This window comes from Pleurodeles waltl, chromosome 2_2 (assembly GCF_031143425.1).
Source record: "Pleurodeles waltl isolate 20211129_DDA chromosome 2_2, aPleWal1.hap1.20221129, whole genome shotgun sequence".
Taxonomy (NCBI): Eukaryota; Metazoa; Chordata; class Amphibia; order Caudata; family Salamandridae; genus Pleurodeles; species Pleurodeles waltl.
The window spans coordinates 727,383,335-727,400,950 of record NC_090439.1 but is presented as its reverse complement, the minus strand read 5'-3'; the positions used below and the strand labels follow the sequence as shown (position 1 = coordinate 727,400,950).

Sequence of the window (17,616 nt, the reverse complement as noted above, 5' to 3'; positions counted from 1 at the left end):
AGAGGAAAATATTTAGAAATTAATTAAAACAATAGTCTACATTCTCACTTTTAGACTAATTAAGTTCTTGGTGCCCGATTATGACCTTTCTTAACATATTGTAAGTAATTATTGTATCTTACTATTAAAATCATTTTATTCCCTAATCAAACAATTTTATTGTGTTTTATACCTTTACATGGTTTTATTGATATAATTAGTGTTCGCTTCTCTTTCTACGGTTCTTTCCTCACAATTTTGCTTCAACTCAACTGCTTGTTCGTTTCTTATGTTCATTTTACAGGTGTCATTATTGTTCCCAGTGCTGGCGTTGGTATTATTTTAGGAGGTTACATTATAAAAAAACTGAAACTTGGTGCCAGAGAATCAGCCAAACTGGCGATGATCTGTTGTGGTGTCTCTTTGCTGTGCTTTTCAACTCTTTTCATTGTTGGATGTGAGAGCATTAACCTCGGAGGCATTAATATACCATACACCACAGGGTAAGCAAACTGTTAATTTTTGTATATATTGTTATCAGTATTCTTTTCTATGTTTCTTTGGATCTTTATGACTTACAGACTATACCTTGTTCATTAAATAGAACTGGTGGTGCACACAGCCAGTTACAGAAATTCGGGCTGTTCCCAGTAATCAGTTCATTTCCCTCTGGTGGAGGTGAGTGACCTGTGCAACTGATCACATGGGGCTGAATATGTGTGGGGCCTGCCCCAGACATATCCCCCACCACTCATTTTTACCAGGATTGAATACTGGTTTGGCATTGCAGCGTATGAATAAAAGGGCTAGACCAGACATTTTGCAATTTGTATTGAGTGTACCACAGTACAGACTTCCCAGTGACCTGTGCAATATATCACTATGGGGGTCATTCTGACCCTGGCGGTCCATGACCGCCATGGCGGAGGGCGGCTAAAGCACCGCCAACAGGCTGGCGGTGCTTCCTGGGCTATTCTGACGCGGCGGTAAAGCCGTGGTCAGAAAAGGGGAACCGGCGGTTTCCCGCCGGTTTTCCCCTGGCCTAGGGAATCCGCCATGGCGGCGCTGCTTGCAGCACCGCCATGGGGATTCCGACCCCCTTCCCTCCAGCCTGTTTCTGGCAGTGTCCACCGCCAGAACCAGGATGGCGGGAACGGGTGCCGTGGGGCCCCTGGGGGCCCCTGCACTGCCCCACAAAGATTTTCACTGTCTGCTTTGCAGACAGTGAAAACCGCGACGGGTGCCACTGCACCCATCGCACCCCTGCAACTCCGCCGGCTCCATTCGGAGCCGGCTTCCTCGTTGCAGGGGCTTTCCCGCTGGGCCGGCGGACAGCCTTTAGGCGGTCGCCCGCCGGCCCAGCGGGAAAGTTGGAATGACCGCCGTGGTCTTTTGACCGCAGTGCGGTCATTCGGCGGTAACCGCATGGCGGGCGGCGACTGCCGCCCGCCACGGTCAGAATGACCGCCTATGTCTGGCCAAGAGAAGTTGTATGATCCAGCATCTCGTTTTCTAATTTAATTGCAGCATGTGTGAACATTCCTAAATCTAAGCTATTGTCTCATTTGAGGGAAAATCACATTCTTCTGCATTAATCAATCAATCAAACAATTTATAAAGTGCGCTACTCACCCGTCAGGGTCTCAAGGCGCTGGGGGGGAAGGTGGAGGTATTGGTCGAATAGCCATGTCTTGAGGTGTTTTCTGAAGGCCAGGAGATCTTGAGTCTAGCGTAGTTGGAGTGGTAGGGAGTTCAAGGTCTTGGCGGCGAGGTAAGAGAAGGATCTTCCACCAGTGGTGGTGCTGTGAATGCAGGGGATGGAGGCGAGGGCGAGGCTGGCGGAGTGTAGCTGGCGGGCGGGGTGTGGAAGGTGAGTCTGTCATTGAGGTAGGCCAGACCTGTGTTGTGGAGGGCTTTGTGTGCGTGGGTGAGTAGTTTGAAGGTAATCCTTTTCGATATGGGTAGCCAGGGTAGCTCTCTGAGGTGGGCAGAGATGTGGTTGCAGCGTGGGATGTCAAGGATGAGTCGGGAGGAGGCGTTTTGGATACGATGCATTTTCTTTTGTAGTTTTGCGGTGGTTCTTGCATAGAGCGCGTTGCGGAAGTCCAGTCGGCTGCTGACTAGGGCGTGGGTGACTGTTTTTCTGGTTTCCGCGGGAATCCACTTGAAGATCTTGCGGAGCATGCGGAGGGAGTTGTAGCAGGAAGAGGAGACTGGGTTGACTTGCTGAGTCATGCTGAGTGCCGAGTCAAGGAACCGAGTGCATGGAACCCTTTATATTATTAGGCCCATATTTATACTTTTTGCCGCAAACCAGCGCCGGCGCTGGTGTGATGTCAAAAGTTTTACAGACGGCTAACGCCATTCCTACGCGCCATGTGGGTACCTTATTTAAGGAATGACATTAGCCGGCGCTGCGGACTGGTCAGAGTAAAAAAAAATGACTCAAACCAGGCAGCGCCGGCGTAAGTGAAAATTGGGGTTGTGCGTCAAAAATGGTGCAAGTCAGGTTTGTGGCAAAAATCATGCCTTAAACCGGACTTGCGCCATTTTTTGACACACAACCCCCATTGAAATGACTCCTGTCTTAGCAAAGACAGGAGTCATGCCCCCTTGCCCAATGACCATGCCCAGGGGACTTCTGTCCCCAGGGCATGGTCATTGGGCACAGTGGCATGTAGGGGTGCCCAAATTAGGCCCCCCTATGCCACTAAAAAAAAGAAATACTTACCTCAACTTACCTGTACTTACCTGGGATGGGTCCCCCCATCCATGGGTGTCCTCCAGGGGTGGGCGACGGTGGCAGGGGGTGTCCTGGGGTCAGGGAAGGGCACCTCTGGACTCCTTTCATGGTCAGAGACCATGGAAGTGAGCCCACAGGTCTCTTAATGCCTGCCCTGACCCAGGCGTTAAAAAACGGCGCACATCAGGCTGTGCAACGTTTTTTAAGGCCTGCCCCCTCCTGTGCGTCAAAATTACGCTGGAGTATAAATAAGGCGCACAGGCCTTAAAGTCATTTTTGGGGTGGGAATGCCTACCTTGCATGTCATTAACGCAAGGCAGTTTCCCGCATCCCAAAAATGACGCACACAGAGGAATTTTGACATCCAGGGCTCGGGCGTCAAAGTTTAAATATGGTGCACAGTTTGCGCCGAATGTGCGTCAAAATCTTTGACGCACGTTCGGCGCAAACAGAGTATAAATATGCCGCTTGGTGTTTTATAATGTGCAAATAAGAGCCCGGCCTACATCACTGAACACTTTCATAAATATATAATGTAATCCTCTTTAAGCTCTTTCATAATGTTTTGATCCTTGTGGCAATGATACATTCTGTGGAACCAATCCGTGCAGCCCACCATTGGTAAACACTGGTAAACACAGAAATGACTCAATTAATTCTATCTTCCAGTCAAACAAATCCAACTTTAGCAAGGCATGACTCATAGAGCATTGATGGTTTCACTCCAAAGTTCTCAGCAATGTAAAATATTTGGGCTTCTGGACTGAACTAACCAACATTAACCCATTAATTCACTTATTGAAAATTTACTTACAAAACACCCAAGCCTCACTCTAATCTGCCAGAACATTAAACCATTCCTAAATACAAAGGACCCCAAAAGACTTCCATTCAGTGGTGCAAACACAGTGATCGACTCTTTAGATTATGGCGATGCCATCCTACTCCGTCTTCCTAGGACATCCTTGTTACCACTCAAAGCAGTGGAAAGAAAGTGTAATCACATGCCCCCATACTGATCCTTTGGCTTATAACTGAAGCAAGAATCAGGCCTGTATCATCTCTAAGGTGCTTCATCTTACACAACCATCCTCCTCAAATGGTGCTGACTGCCAAACATTAACATTAACATTAACATTAACAGAAACTTAGAATTCAACAAAACTGATTAACAGTTAACATATGTCTCCTAATGCCATATACAGAAGCTGGAAGGCTGTGTGTGTACCCATATATCACAGCAATTATTAGATGCCAGTTTCAACACTGACACCTTCTTGGCCTCTTGAAATAGGCCCTGGAAGTTACTTCAGCATGGAAACAACACAAACAGGTGTGTGGTGAACCACTAACGGTGTACTGCTGCGAACTGAAAAGCAGCTGTGATCCCAGTATCTGAGGTGTCAACAGCTGAGCATTTCCTGAATGGCTGCCTAGGCATATAGTTATTCAAAATTGCTTTTTTGACCTCTACAAAAGGATGGGTTTCAATACCTGCTTTCTGTAGGTTGCAGGCTAACCACTCTCCATGACCACACACCTCCAAGGAGGGGAAAACCCAGCTTGAGGTTCTTGGGCCCCACACAGCAGGCTCCAGTTTATGCTCAAAGTGTTATGGAGTTAGATCATGCACTGTAAATGGTTGGATTTGGTTGAAACGAGTACACAGATCCATTTGAGCCAGTGTGCAGGTGTAGATAATGGTCTTAATATGGCTTTAGATAGTATCTCCCATCTGCTTCTCTACTCCCCATTTATATTGATAGCTTGAATTATGCTTAAGCTCCCCATGCAGGTCTTTGTCTCAGCACTGCCCAAATCGTGCCAGTCGAGTATGAGGAAGCTTGTTTACCGCATCCATTTATACACCCTACAAACCTGGGCCTGGCACCACATGCATAGTCAATTGAGACATCAGCCTACAACCTTTATTCATTTAAAGAAACGACCTTATACATGGATAGAGGGCTGAAAACACTATGCCTGTGCCTTTTCTGAATTTTGTTGTTTTCTCTGCTCACCGGTGGACTTTCTTAAAGAAAATCTAGACTTATAGATGTATGCTTCAAACAAGAGTCCAGAGTCTTCACATGGCCATTCAAACATATTAATTTTCCTGATTTCTTATTGAATAACCTTCACCCTCTTTTGTGTATTGCTTCTGCTCTTCACGGTCCCACCTATCTAAGGCAGGAATTCTGGCCATTTTCTTTCACTTATTGCTACCAGACAACAGAATCTTTATAAATTCTAGCTTTGTTTTATCCACTCTGAACTGGTGGATCTCTTTAGCATCTCTTTACTATTGAGAGACAGCATGAACCACCTCTTGTCCTTTAATCTGGTTTACAAGTAATGTAACTATTTGCTTCTTTCAAGCATCAGTGTTTGTCAATCCAATTGGATTAGCTAGCCTTCTTCCTAAATGGTATCCTGGCAGACGTGAACAGAGTCATGCCTTCCATTTACCGAATTAGGGTTTACAATATTTATACATTTTACGCAATTTGTGCAGCATGTATATTTCAGTAGATTTTCCCAGTCCCTCTTAAGCTAATTCACCTTCTTTCGCATCACAGTTCCATCATAAGCAGAAATATGCAAAATAGACAGAATATTCATACACATGCCACTTTTCTTTGTTAATAGTTACCAATTGGTGCCCACTCTACAGAGCGGAAAACATTGATTCCTTTCAATCCTGACACATCACACACCCTAATGCTGTTCTTTTGTGGACTTTCTTGGGTGCTTTACACCCTCACTCTAATAGTTTGGTGTGGTAGGACTGGTACTTGGCTTTCTTTGACTGGTCCCTACATATTCCACCATCCACCTTCCACTTCTTGTAAACTCACTGGGCACTATCTGCACATTTACCTAAGAAATAAGACATCTCTGTCTACTGATCCTGTTTCAGCTTATGGTGACCATGTTCTCAGTGATGGCTTTCATTATTCCATGGGTGAAACTCCGACCTCTTCATCTTCAGTCTTCATCATTCTGTTGGCATCCAGTATATCTGCTTTTATCCAGCTGTGCTCACGTACTTATCCATTATGGATGTCCCTTTCTCCACTCTGCATCCCTCCCGTCATATTCTCTGTGAAGGTCTTCCAAGCTAACAATATTTTAATGACTGCCTGCATCTTGATCTTTCCACTTGACATTATTGTTTTTTCCCCTTATGTACGAGTCACCCAACCACTTTTACTAGGTTCTGCCCGTCTGACACATTCATCTGTCATTTTTCCACCTCTCCGCTCAGTCATGACTGATAATGGTTGTTGCACATTTCACACTGTAGGTTACCCTCAGTCAGGTGCGTTGTGTCTGCCCCTTGCTTTCACTAAGTAGAAACTGTGGATGCTCCCGATTCCTTATCCTCGTAGCTCTTCCTTCGTGAAAGGGATCAGGTCTGGCTGATGATTTCAAACCACAAACACCTTAGGATCATATCTGACAGAAGTTCTTACACCAGGGTTCAACCATGTCTTCCAGCATGCTCCTGTTGACATTCTGAATCAGATATGCTGTGAGACTTGCAATCAACTACTGTTTATGTTCAGCTGGTTATTTAGGATCACGGTTTCCTCAGTTCGAAAGTAGGGGTCACATAGTTAAATGTTTTCCGCAGAATTTATAAACTCTCCAGTTATAATTAAGAGCTACCAAAAATCAGACTGCAGTTATATTTCTTGAGCTCCACAAAAGTATTTCACATCTTTCTTTGATGTTAAAGTGTAGACAAATCACAAACAAAGGTGTTGTCACGAGTCATTATCAGGAACGTGTCTAAGGGCCAGATGTAGCAAAGGTTTTTACCCATTCTGTGTCTATGGGAAAAAGTGTTCGTACATATGGCCCTAAGTGTTGTGTGTGTTGGGCAGGGTGGAGGTCAGGCCGCAGACTTGCACTGATCAGGATTCTGGGATAGCTGTGGGAAAACTAAGAAAGGAGCTACAGGCATCTTAAAGGTCTTACTGAGATAGGCGTTTCCCTTGGTTATAAAATCAGAGAAATGTATTGTAACAGAGATTTTGCAATACAAATAAAATAAGTGAATTAAATAATTTCAACATAGCAAAACACAAAACTGTGAAAAACGGTGGTTCAATTATATTTACTGAATAACTTTAAACCTTGTTTTAAAAGAGATTTGTTACTATTTTAGACTGTCATACTGAGAATCTGAATGCACATCTTTAGAAGTCCTATGCTGCACTTTTAACTCTTACGGTATGTCTTATTTTTTAGCCCCACTCTTACTATGGCTCACAGAAACCTGACTGGTAGCTGTAATGTTAACTGCGGTTGTCGAATTCATGAATATGAGCCAGTGTGCGGATCTGATGGAATCACATACTTCAATCCATGTTTGGCTGGCTGCATTAGTGTTGGAAATCAAAGTATTGTGGTATGTGCCTTATTCAAATATTTAAATGCCAATGTATATTATTTCAAGAATACACAAATATAAAAAAACATTTGAGCAAAGTCTTTATTTAGACATCAGAAATGAAAGAATCTATAGTGCAGCTTGGAACATACATTTCAATTCTACTGGGAATTTTAATAGGAAATGAGTTTAATAGTAAAGAAACAGTTTTTATTGGAACAAATCATGCCACCTCTTTCTTTAGGAAAATCAATCAAAGATTGTAAACAGCAAATTAATCTCTTAAATGCTATGGACAGTAAATGATACCGATATTTTCATATGGCAATCCCTGGCTTGGAAGTCCTGGCAAAATGGCATGCCCTCCTGTCATATTTTCTGCATACTTGGCCTCTCTGTGTCCATCTTTAGCAAAACGTGACCATTCGGGACATGCGGGCATGTAAAGCAGAATGTCTGTTTGAGGCAGTACGACATATATGAAAAGCTGATGCTTGCAAAGCAAAGCATATTTACTCAAAACTGAAAGGCAGAGTTTATGTTTTTTGTTTTAATTACATTGACACGCTTTATTTGTAGTAGGTTGTTGAGTTTAATTTTCTGAAATAAAAAGCTTGGCGCTAATAGAAAAATGTGTGCATTTTCAGACACCACCAATGTAATTTATAGAGGCATTTTATTTTATTTTAAACAATATATTTAAAGATAATAGTTAAATGATAAATCAAGTTCAGCTTCAAGGATTCATGTTGGCATTGTTCCCTTGGTGCCAGAGAGTACGTTCGGCTATGATTAAGGAATTTCGGGGCATATTTATACTCCGTTTGCGCCGAATTTGCGTCGTTTTTTTCAACGCAAATTCGACGCAAAACTAACTCCATATTTATACTTTGGCGTTAGACGCGTCTAGCGCCAAAGTTCATGGAGTTAGCGTAATTTTTATGCGTGAACACCTTCCTTGCGTTAATGATATGCAAGGTAGGCGTTCCCGTCTTAAAAAATGACTGCGATGCATATGCGTCGTATTTATACTCCCGGGCAAAAATGACGCCGGGAGTGGGCGGGACTAAAAAAAACGCATTTGCACCGGATTTTAGCGCCTGGGTCAGGGCAGGCGTTAAGGGACCTGTGGGCTCAGAATGAGCCCAGAGGTGCCCTCCCCTGCCCCCAGGGACACCCCCTGCCACCCTTGCCCACCCCAGGAGGACACCCAAGGATGGAGGGACCCACCCCAGGGACATTAAGGTAAGTCCAGGTAAGTATTTTTTTTGTTTTTTTTTTGTGGCATAGGGGGGCCTGATTTGTGCCCCCCTACATGCCACTATGCCCAATGCCCATGCCCAGGGGACATAAGTCCCCTGGGCATGGCCATTGGGCAAGGGGGCATGACTCCTGTCTTTGCTAAGACAGGAGTCATTTCAATGGGGGATGGGCGTCGTAAAAAAATGGCGCAAATCGGGTTGTGGCGATTTTTTTGCCTCAGCCTGACTTGCACCATTTCTGGACGCCCATACGCCATTTTCCCCCTACGCCGGCGCTGCCTGGTGTACGTCGTTTTTTTTAACGCACACCAGACAGCGCCGGCGGCTAACGCCGGCTAACGTCATTCAATAAATACGGCTCCCGCATGGTGCTTCAGAATGGCGTTAGCCGGCGCTAATTTTTTTGACGCAAAACTGCGTTGGCGAAGTTTTGCGTCAAAAAGTATAAATATGGGCCTTCATGACTACTTTCAAAGAATTTCATCATCTATTTTGCTGGAGCTGATAATCAAGAAATGAAGCAGGGCCTCTAAAGATTAGTAACATTTTATGATAAATATTCCGCTGCTAGCATAAACTCTAAACTGGACCTCAAGCCTTTGAGATTGCCCAGCTGGAACTGCGAAACCTTTTGCCATAAGTGTATTGCAAACCAGTCAAACTATGCACCATATTTACATGGACGTCTTTAAGAGGTCACCCCCTTTCAAACCTTGGCACTGCCTTTGTGACCCCTGGCCTCACATGTGTCAAAATCAGTGCCTGAAACACAGCTTGTGTTTGTGGACATCCTTTCGTTGTTTTCCGTCATTTTGTTTTATGACAGAGAATAATAATATACAATTCACTATTAGTGTAATACAGAATGGAGGTAAGTAAACGTGCTTTTTAAAGTATGTTGTGTGCGTGGTTGTGGGTGAGAGTGTGTTTATCTGAGAGAGAGTGTGTATGTGTGAATGTGTGTGTCTGTGAAAGCATTTACTAGTACAGTTTAATCGATCAGTATGTGATCATTTACATAAAATGCATCAACACATAAAAACGTATAAATAATTTTAAAAAAGAGGTTAAAAAAGTGCAATTGTAGCATTACAGCATAAAAAGAGTACCTGATGGGTGTTTCCTAAACAACATGGTACCCATGTGCAGCTTAATGTTAGGTTTTAGTTAGCATTTTGGTCCTAATACGCCAAGCATAAAGCAGATACCTAGATAAGGAAAACACAACCCACTCCGTGTTATCAGATCTTAAGATTCGCACAGCTTCTGCTACGCGAGAAATAAACAATAGCCAGCATGCTGTGACAATCCATCTTTTTCTGTTCTTCGCATAAACAGGACAGAAAAACAAAAAACGTTCTACAGATTCATTGCTAAGTCTACACACCTGGAAAATTTACGATAAAGTGTACTGTTTCCATTTACTTTCTGCTGTATTCACTGGTAGAGTTCCATATCTAAGTTGTAAGTAAAGGGCTTGTGCAGGCCTGGGTTCTATCTGATCCATAAATATCTCAATTGTTAAAGTGCATTTAATATCCAAGAAGCGCTCAGTTAAGGGTTATGTGCAGAGGAATTAAAAACGTACCCTGAATTTTGTCCCAGAATCTTTTAAGATTGATACTATGGCCCATATTTATACTTTTTTAGTGCCGCATTTTTGTAATTTTTTGACGAAAAAACGGTGCAAACTTGCAAAGTACAATTGTATTTTGTACGTTTGCGTCGTTTTTGTGTCAAAAAGCGGTGCAAATGCGGCTATAAAAAAGTATAAATATGGGCCTATATCTTTAGTCATGGTCTCTGGTTTCTCCCAAATATCGCTCAGATCTAATTTTTACAACCATGCTTTAACCTTCTTAAATCAAGGGGTATGTCCCGCCACTCTATCCAATACTTGTCCATAGCCTGACCCAGAACATTAGGGATTTTAAAACTATTGAGTGATGCTTTTCATTCCAAGGTCAAGGTGATGCGGAACAAGCATTGTACTCTGCAGCAAGTTTAGAATGGATCTTAAAAATGTATTCTCAACCAACTCAAGTCCCTTAGTCTGTTCCAAACCCCACAATTATGTCCCATGTAGAGCTGCACCAAACCCTGTAGCACAGTATATTTCAAGTGTTGGAGAAATGGGTTGGAATGCAAATGTATATAGTTTTTTTTACACTCACCACTTCTACTTGTTGCAGTGACATTTGGCTATTTTTAATCTGTCAAGACCATGACAAACTACTAGCCAATCTGACCCCCAAATAATCAAAGATCTTGACCTGTTCTAAAATCCTCGTTCCCAACCTCAGATTTCCTTTAAATGACCGGTGTGGCAGAAAAGTCAGAAATTTGGCTTTCAAACAATTGATCTCCAGGCCAAATTTATTGCATGCATCAGTATACCTGTTTAAATATTCTAAAGACCCATTGGTGTTTTTGAGATTAACAGCGTAACATCAACAAAGAGAAGCGCTGGTATTAGTTGGCCCCCTTATTTTGCAGGGTCACCTCCACAGTCATAAAGTGCATCAATTCACCCATTCATAAATAAAGTAAACAGGGTTGGGGCTAGGATGTCTATGTGGATGACCCCTCTTGAGACATCAGTTTTCTTAGTTAGCTCACTGCCCTTACCCTATCTTACTTGTGCAAAATTACATTGATGCAAATGAACTATAAGTTGTATCAGACCTGAAGTCATCCCCAGATCCCTCAATGCAGCCCACAATTTGTCCTGTGGAATTAAATCAAAAGCAGACTTAAGGTCCACAAATACAACAAAAAGATGCCCCTTACCGATCAGAACAATTTTCCAAATGATCAATAAAAAAAAAGAACACCTGATCTAAAGTGCTGGTGTATGCCCTAAAACCAGCCTGCAAGTAGGATAATACTCTATTATCCACATCCAAGATTGTATCTGCACCAAAATCAGCTTACTAAACACTTTTTGCACTGTATCAATCAGGCTATTTGGCCTGTAGTTTATAGGGTGCCCTTTATCTCTTTTTTTATAAATTGGAACTATTTTGGCACCCTTCAATTTCTTCACCACGGGCTATAGCATTTGAGAATATATAAAGCATGGAGCTCCTTATGGTTGGCTCTGACTGATACAGGTCTCCAGGAATTCTATCAAGTCCTGGAGCTTTTCCCCTTTTCATGCTATCAATGGCTGCTATAGTTTCAGCCAGGTAAAGGTTACTATTTCCCCTCCACCTTGATTCGGTTGCTTATACTGTTCCTCCCCCATATCAGATCCCATATTCCCTTTACCCAGTGAATATAGATTAGATAAATGTTGTTCCAAAACATGAATTGTATAAAATAAATTGTCTTTCTTAACAATATACGATACCCCTTTGGACAGCAAGTGCCAAAATAGCTGGCTTTCTTTCAGTTTGGACACTTTAGCTAATTCGCACCAGTTATCTTCCTCCCAGCATCTCCTGGCATGCAACTATATCCTATTATATGCCCTCCTACCTTCTGCTATGGCAAAACTATTGCCACTCCTTACAGCAGTAATTAAATCTGACTTTGCAGTCTTACAGTTTGCAATAAACCACAGCACGTCCTTCCACCTAGCTGGAACAGTTTGAGGTGGTCTACAAAAGTATTCCCTAAAGGATGTAAGTAGGTTGGTAAATTTGCCCTTGATAGCCAAATAACCTTGTTCTGAGTTCTCAAGCGAGGCTAGGGTTGAGCTAACTTTCCCATAGATGCCAGCTAGAGACTCCCTGTTAGACTGTAAAAAAGGCAATTTTATCCTCCTATCATCATTTGAAGAAACTATGGGAAAATAAAATGTACTAGAGCAATTGATGTTAATTAAGTAAGAGACATCAGTTAATTCCATGATCAATGTGTTGTGGTAGCTATCAGATCTTTCTATAGCTGTCATATAATGTACCTTGGGCCACAAGTCCAGATCAACCATAATGTAATACTGAGTGTTTCTCCTTTTAGAGGTAAAAGATGCTCTTTTATCTGAGTGTGCCCGCCCATTACATGCACATAGGCCATAAGCTAGAGTAATGGATGTAACCTGCTGGACAACCTTCGAACACCTCTTAAGTGGGGAGGTCTGTAATTTTGATATGCCCCTTTCTGCCTCTTCCTCTTGCACAATATCTTGTATAAAAACTATGGGGGTCATTCTGACCTCGGCGGTAAAAGGCCCTTACCGCCGGTCAGAAGTCCGCCATACTACCGCCGCGGCCGCGGTCGACCGCCACGGTCATTCTGACCACCAACTGTGAAACCGCCAAAAATCCGACATCCAAGGAAGGCCGCCACATCAGCGGGCCGTGGAAAACTGGAGATGACCAAACCTCCACCGTCACGCCAACACAAACACGCCCATGCCATTCTGACCCACGAATCCACGCGGCGGTCTTTCAACCGCGGTATTCCATTGGCGGTACACACCGCCGCGCTCAAAATACACACACAGCTCCTAAACACTGCCACATTGGACAATTTGAAATACGCACACCTGACACACATACAAACAACGCTCCCACACATCCAATCAACTATAAAACACACACCCACATCACCCACAAACCCCCACTAGTTGGAAATCGGAGCGAAGGCGAGAGCGAGAGATAGCGATAGCGAGCACAGCATTAGAAAACCCCAACACACACAGGAACACAACTTCATCACCCACACCACATCTACGCACACATCACCACATATCACCACGCACATCACCACAAACACCACCCCACACCTCATCCACACCACCCCATGGCACCCCAAAGACACCCAAGGTTTTCGGACCAAGAACCCCGGGTCATGGTTGAGGAAATCATGAGGGTTGAGCCCCAGCTCTTCGGCACACAGGTGCAGCACACCACCATAGCAAGGAAGGCTGAACTATGGCAAAGGATCGTAGACAGGGTCAACGCTGTGGGACAGCATCCCAGAAATCGGGAAGATATAATAAAGCGATGGAACGACCTACGGGGGAAGGTGCGCTCGATGATCTCCAGGCACAACATCGCTGTGCAGAAGACTGGCGGCGGACCCCCACCCACCCCACCCCAATTCACAGCATGGGAGCAAGAGGTGGTAAACATCCTGCATCCTGATGGCCTCGCTGGAGTACAAGGAGGAATGGACTCTGGTAAGTAGAATCTCAACCACTTCACCCCCCCCCCCAAACACCAGCATGCCAACCCCCCCCCTCACCCCCAATCTCACCCCCCAGCACATAACCTCCCTGCCAATGTCTCACCAGCACAACCCACCCTAAACAACACCAACCCCTGAATGCCAACACAAACCATAGACAGCCACCACCAAAGCATGACCATTGCACATACCCATACACCCCCCCCCCAAACCCTCACAACACCTCCCACAAGGGAATCCCAGCACTGGGGGACAAGGGCACCCAAAATGCACGCCATGGCACACACAGAAACAATAACCATACTCCTTTACCCCTGCAGGGCCCGAACGACAACACACCGCCACGGAGGGTCCAGAGATGTCCATCCCACCCCCAGAACAGGCCCCCAGCGAGGACAGCAGCTCTGTCGACCTAGAACCTGACGACCAGCCCGGACCATCGGGGACCTCTGGACAGTCGGTTCCCCACACACAGGCCACAGCAGACCCAAACCCCCCTGGGAACACCAGCACAGCTCCCACCCAGCGGGCCCATGCCTCTGTCCCGCGGACGCATCAATCAGCGGTGTGTCCGCCACTACAGGGCACCCAGGCTGACCCAACACCCCAACAACAACAGGGACCTGGGGGCAGTGGTAGTGGGCACACCGTCCAGGGGACAGAGGCCCGGGGAAACAGGGCAACTGGGAGGGCTGTTGTGCGACAGGGGGGGGAGGACAGGCCCAGGGAACCGACTCTCCAAGAGGCCCTCACCACCATCATGGGAGCGTATCATCACTCCCAGGAGACGATGGCGACGGTACTGGCCAGGTTCACCGAGATCCAGGCACAGCGGGAGGAACGGTACATGGGGTTCAGCAATGAACTCTGGGCCATCGCTACCGCAATGGGGACCATAGTCCAGGCCCTAAACCGCATTGAAACCACATTGCGGGACCATGTGGCACCGCAAAGGGCCCCTGTCACTAGCCAGGAACAGCCTACCACCTCCGCCGGCGCTAGTGGTCAGGAGGCCCCCACAGAACGACGGGCCACCAGAACCCCACCTCCTGCTGAAGAACAACCACCCCGCAAGAGGAACCTGAGATCTCAAAGGAAGACAGAGTAGGATGCCAGGACCCCCGCCAGTCTAATATCCCCCCGGATGTCATTCCACTGTCCCACAGTGTCACCCTGTCCAACCTTGAACTGCCCCTGCTCCATCCTTCCACTGCCATATGAACAATGCACCTGTGCGACCGAGAACTGGACTCTGCCATGGACATAACTCCACCCTCACCCTTCACCGTTTAATATCATGTACCAAAATATAGCACTAAAAATAAATCACTCATTGCACATAATCATTCTGGAGTCAGCCTGTATTATTTACAAATGTATAACACATTACTTATCAATAATGTTCTGTTATATATGTGTGGACAACATACCGATGTCAATAAGCATTAGTCCATGGGCTAACCAGGCATAAGTCACGCAGTGGGTCATACAGCACTGAAAAGGGAAGGGAAAAGTAAACTTCAGGTTAAAAGAACTGGGGGGCAATACACAAAGTAAAGATGCAGGGGGCATTCACTAAATGGTAAATGGCGTGGGAGATTCCTACCTGTGTGCTACTGAAAATACTGTAGGATAACTCTGTCCCTGTTGTCTGGGTCGTCCTCTTCGTCTTCCTCCTCTTCACTCTCCGCAGGCTCCACAGCTGCTTCAACACCACCATCTGGACCATCCTCCTGCAGGAAGGGCACCTGACGTCGCAATGCCAGATTGTGAAGCATACAGCAGGCCACGATGATCTGGCACACCTTCTTTGGTGAGTACATCAGGGATCCCCCTGTCATATGTAGGCACCTAAACCTGGCCTTCAGGAGGCCAAAGGTTCTTTCAATGACCCTCCTAGTTCGCCCATGGGCCTCATTGTACCGTTCCTCTGCCTTGGTCCGGGGATTCCTCACTGGGGTCAATAGCCAAGGCAGGTTGGGGTAACCAGAGTCACCAATTAGCCACACACGTTGTCTCTGTAGCTGTTCCATCACATAAGGGATGCTGCTATTTCGCATCACATAGGTGTCATGCACTGACCCAGGGAACTTGGCATTCACATGGGAGATGTACTGGTCAGCCAAACAGACCACCTGGACGTTCATCGAATGGTAACTTTTCCTGTTTCTGTACACCTGCTCATCGTCTTTTGGGGGTACTAAAGCCACATGGGTCCCATCAATGGCACCAATTATGTTGGGGATATGACCAAGGGCATAAAAATCACCCTTCACAGTGGCCAAATCAACCTCCTCAGGGAATACAATGTAGCACCGCATGTGTTTCGTCAGGGCAGACAACACTCTAGACAAGATTTTTGAAAACATAGGCTGAGACATTCCAGATGACATGGCCACTGTTGTCTGGAATGAGCCACTTGCCAAAAAATGGAGGACTGACAGAACCTGCACTAGAGGGGGAATTCCTGTGGGTTGGCGGATGGGGGACATCAGGTCTGGCTCCAGCTGGGCACACAGTTCATGTATAGTGGCTCGGTCAAGCCGGTATCGTAGTATGATGTGGCGTTCTTCCATTGTCGACAGGTCCACCAGCGGGCGGTACACGCGAGGATTCATCCTTCTCCTCGCAAGTCCCAGCGGACGGTGCCTAGGAAGGACAACATCGAGCACAGAGTCAAGCAAGTCACAGGTACGTTCACCACTGCATGCACAGTACACGATAAGGTATGGATGGCTATGTTTGGATGTGTGGCAATGCAAGCCCTAGGCCTGTGTGACGCAGTTGAAATTAAGCCATGTGGGCCCTTGAAATGGCGGCTGCCTGACCGGTGAAGTGGGACAATGGGATGTGAGGTCAATGCGCTGGCGTGGCACACCGTGGCGGTAGGCGGTCGAAGACCGCTATACGAACCCGCATTGGTTAACATTGAACCCTATGGGATTCAGGAGCCAATGACGATGTGCGCCGGCGGTCGCGGTACGCACCGCCGCGGTACGCACCGCCGCGGCCGTGACCGCCATTTTCTATCTGCCTAATCACTCGATACCTGATCATCCACAGGAGAGGACCTATACTGCAAGTGCTGCTGTGACCTCAGTCTGGAAGTGACAATGGCTGCTGCGACTGGGGAAAGGGCCCCTGCCTTCACGTCTGAAGAGTTGGAGAAACTAGTGGATGGGGTCCTCCCCCAGTATGCGCTACTCTACGGTCCTCCAGACCAACAGGTGAGTACACTGAGTGCACATTGAATGGGTTATGGCTGTGTGGAGTGGGGTGGATGTAAGTTGTTGGGGTGGGGAGAAAATGAGGACTGCAACGCACGACAGATGAGAGAATGGGCCACATGGCAAGGTTGGGGAGGGGGGGGCATGTACTCCAAACATGCCGAAAATTCACGTTTTCTCTTTCCCACCCTGTACATGTCTAACAGGTGAGCGCCCATCAGAAAATTGACATTTGGCGTGCCATCGCCAAGGAAGTCCGGGCCCTGGGGGTCTACACCAGACGGGGCACCCACTGCCGCAAGAGGTGGGAGGACATCCGCCGCGGAACCCGAAAGACCGCCGAGTCACTGCTGGGGATGGCCTCCCGACCTAGGAGGGGTGCCAGTCGTACCCTGACCCCCCTGATGTCCCGGATCCTGGCGGTGGCCTACCCTGATTTGGATGGGCGCTTGAGGACATCACAGCAGACACAAGGGGTTGAGTACCTGCACATTCTGCTATCCTTAAGCGCAGTTGAGGCGTCTGGGTGGGGGAGGAGGGCCGTGGGTGACACTAGGCCAGGGCGCTTTCTGTAGTGTAGTCCCCTCCCTTAGACATGGCCCTGTGCCCCCGCCCCCCACCTCTGTAGGGTACCAAGTACAGCTATCCATGGTCCTGCATCACCCATGTGCGCGTCTGTTGTCCCTAGACCTGTTGGCCTAGTCAGAAGTACTGAGTAGTGTACCCCAATTTCGCGGCTTAGTGCATGAGGCACCTGTGTCTGTCCTCTCCGCCAACGGTATTGACAAGGCATACACTCAACTTTGTATTATTTCTCCCCCCACCCTTATTCTTTGTCTTCTTGTGCATCAGCATCATCAGGCGGAGGAG

General features: G+C 46.4%; 1 protein-coding gene across 1 annotated transcript in view; it reads left to right on the top strand.

Annotated features, from left to right (window-relative positions):
• SLCO5A1 (solute carrier organic anion transporter family member 5A1) overlaps positions 1–17,616 on the top strand; it is a 310,785-nt gene that overhangs the window by 229,346 nt on the left and 63,823 nt on the right. Inside the window, exons 6-7 of the mRNA XM_069220306.1 lie at positions 284–482; positions 6,980–7,139. Of these exons, the coding sequence (XP_069076407.1) occupies positions 284–482; positions 6,980–7,139 (359 nt within the window). The remainder of the gene's footprint in view (positions 1–283; positions 483–6,979; positions 7,140–17,616) is intronic.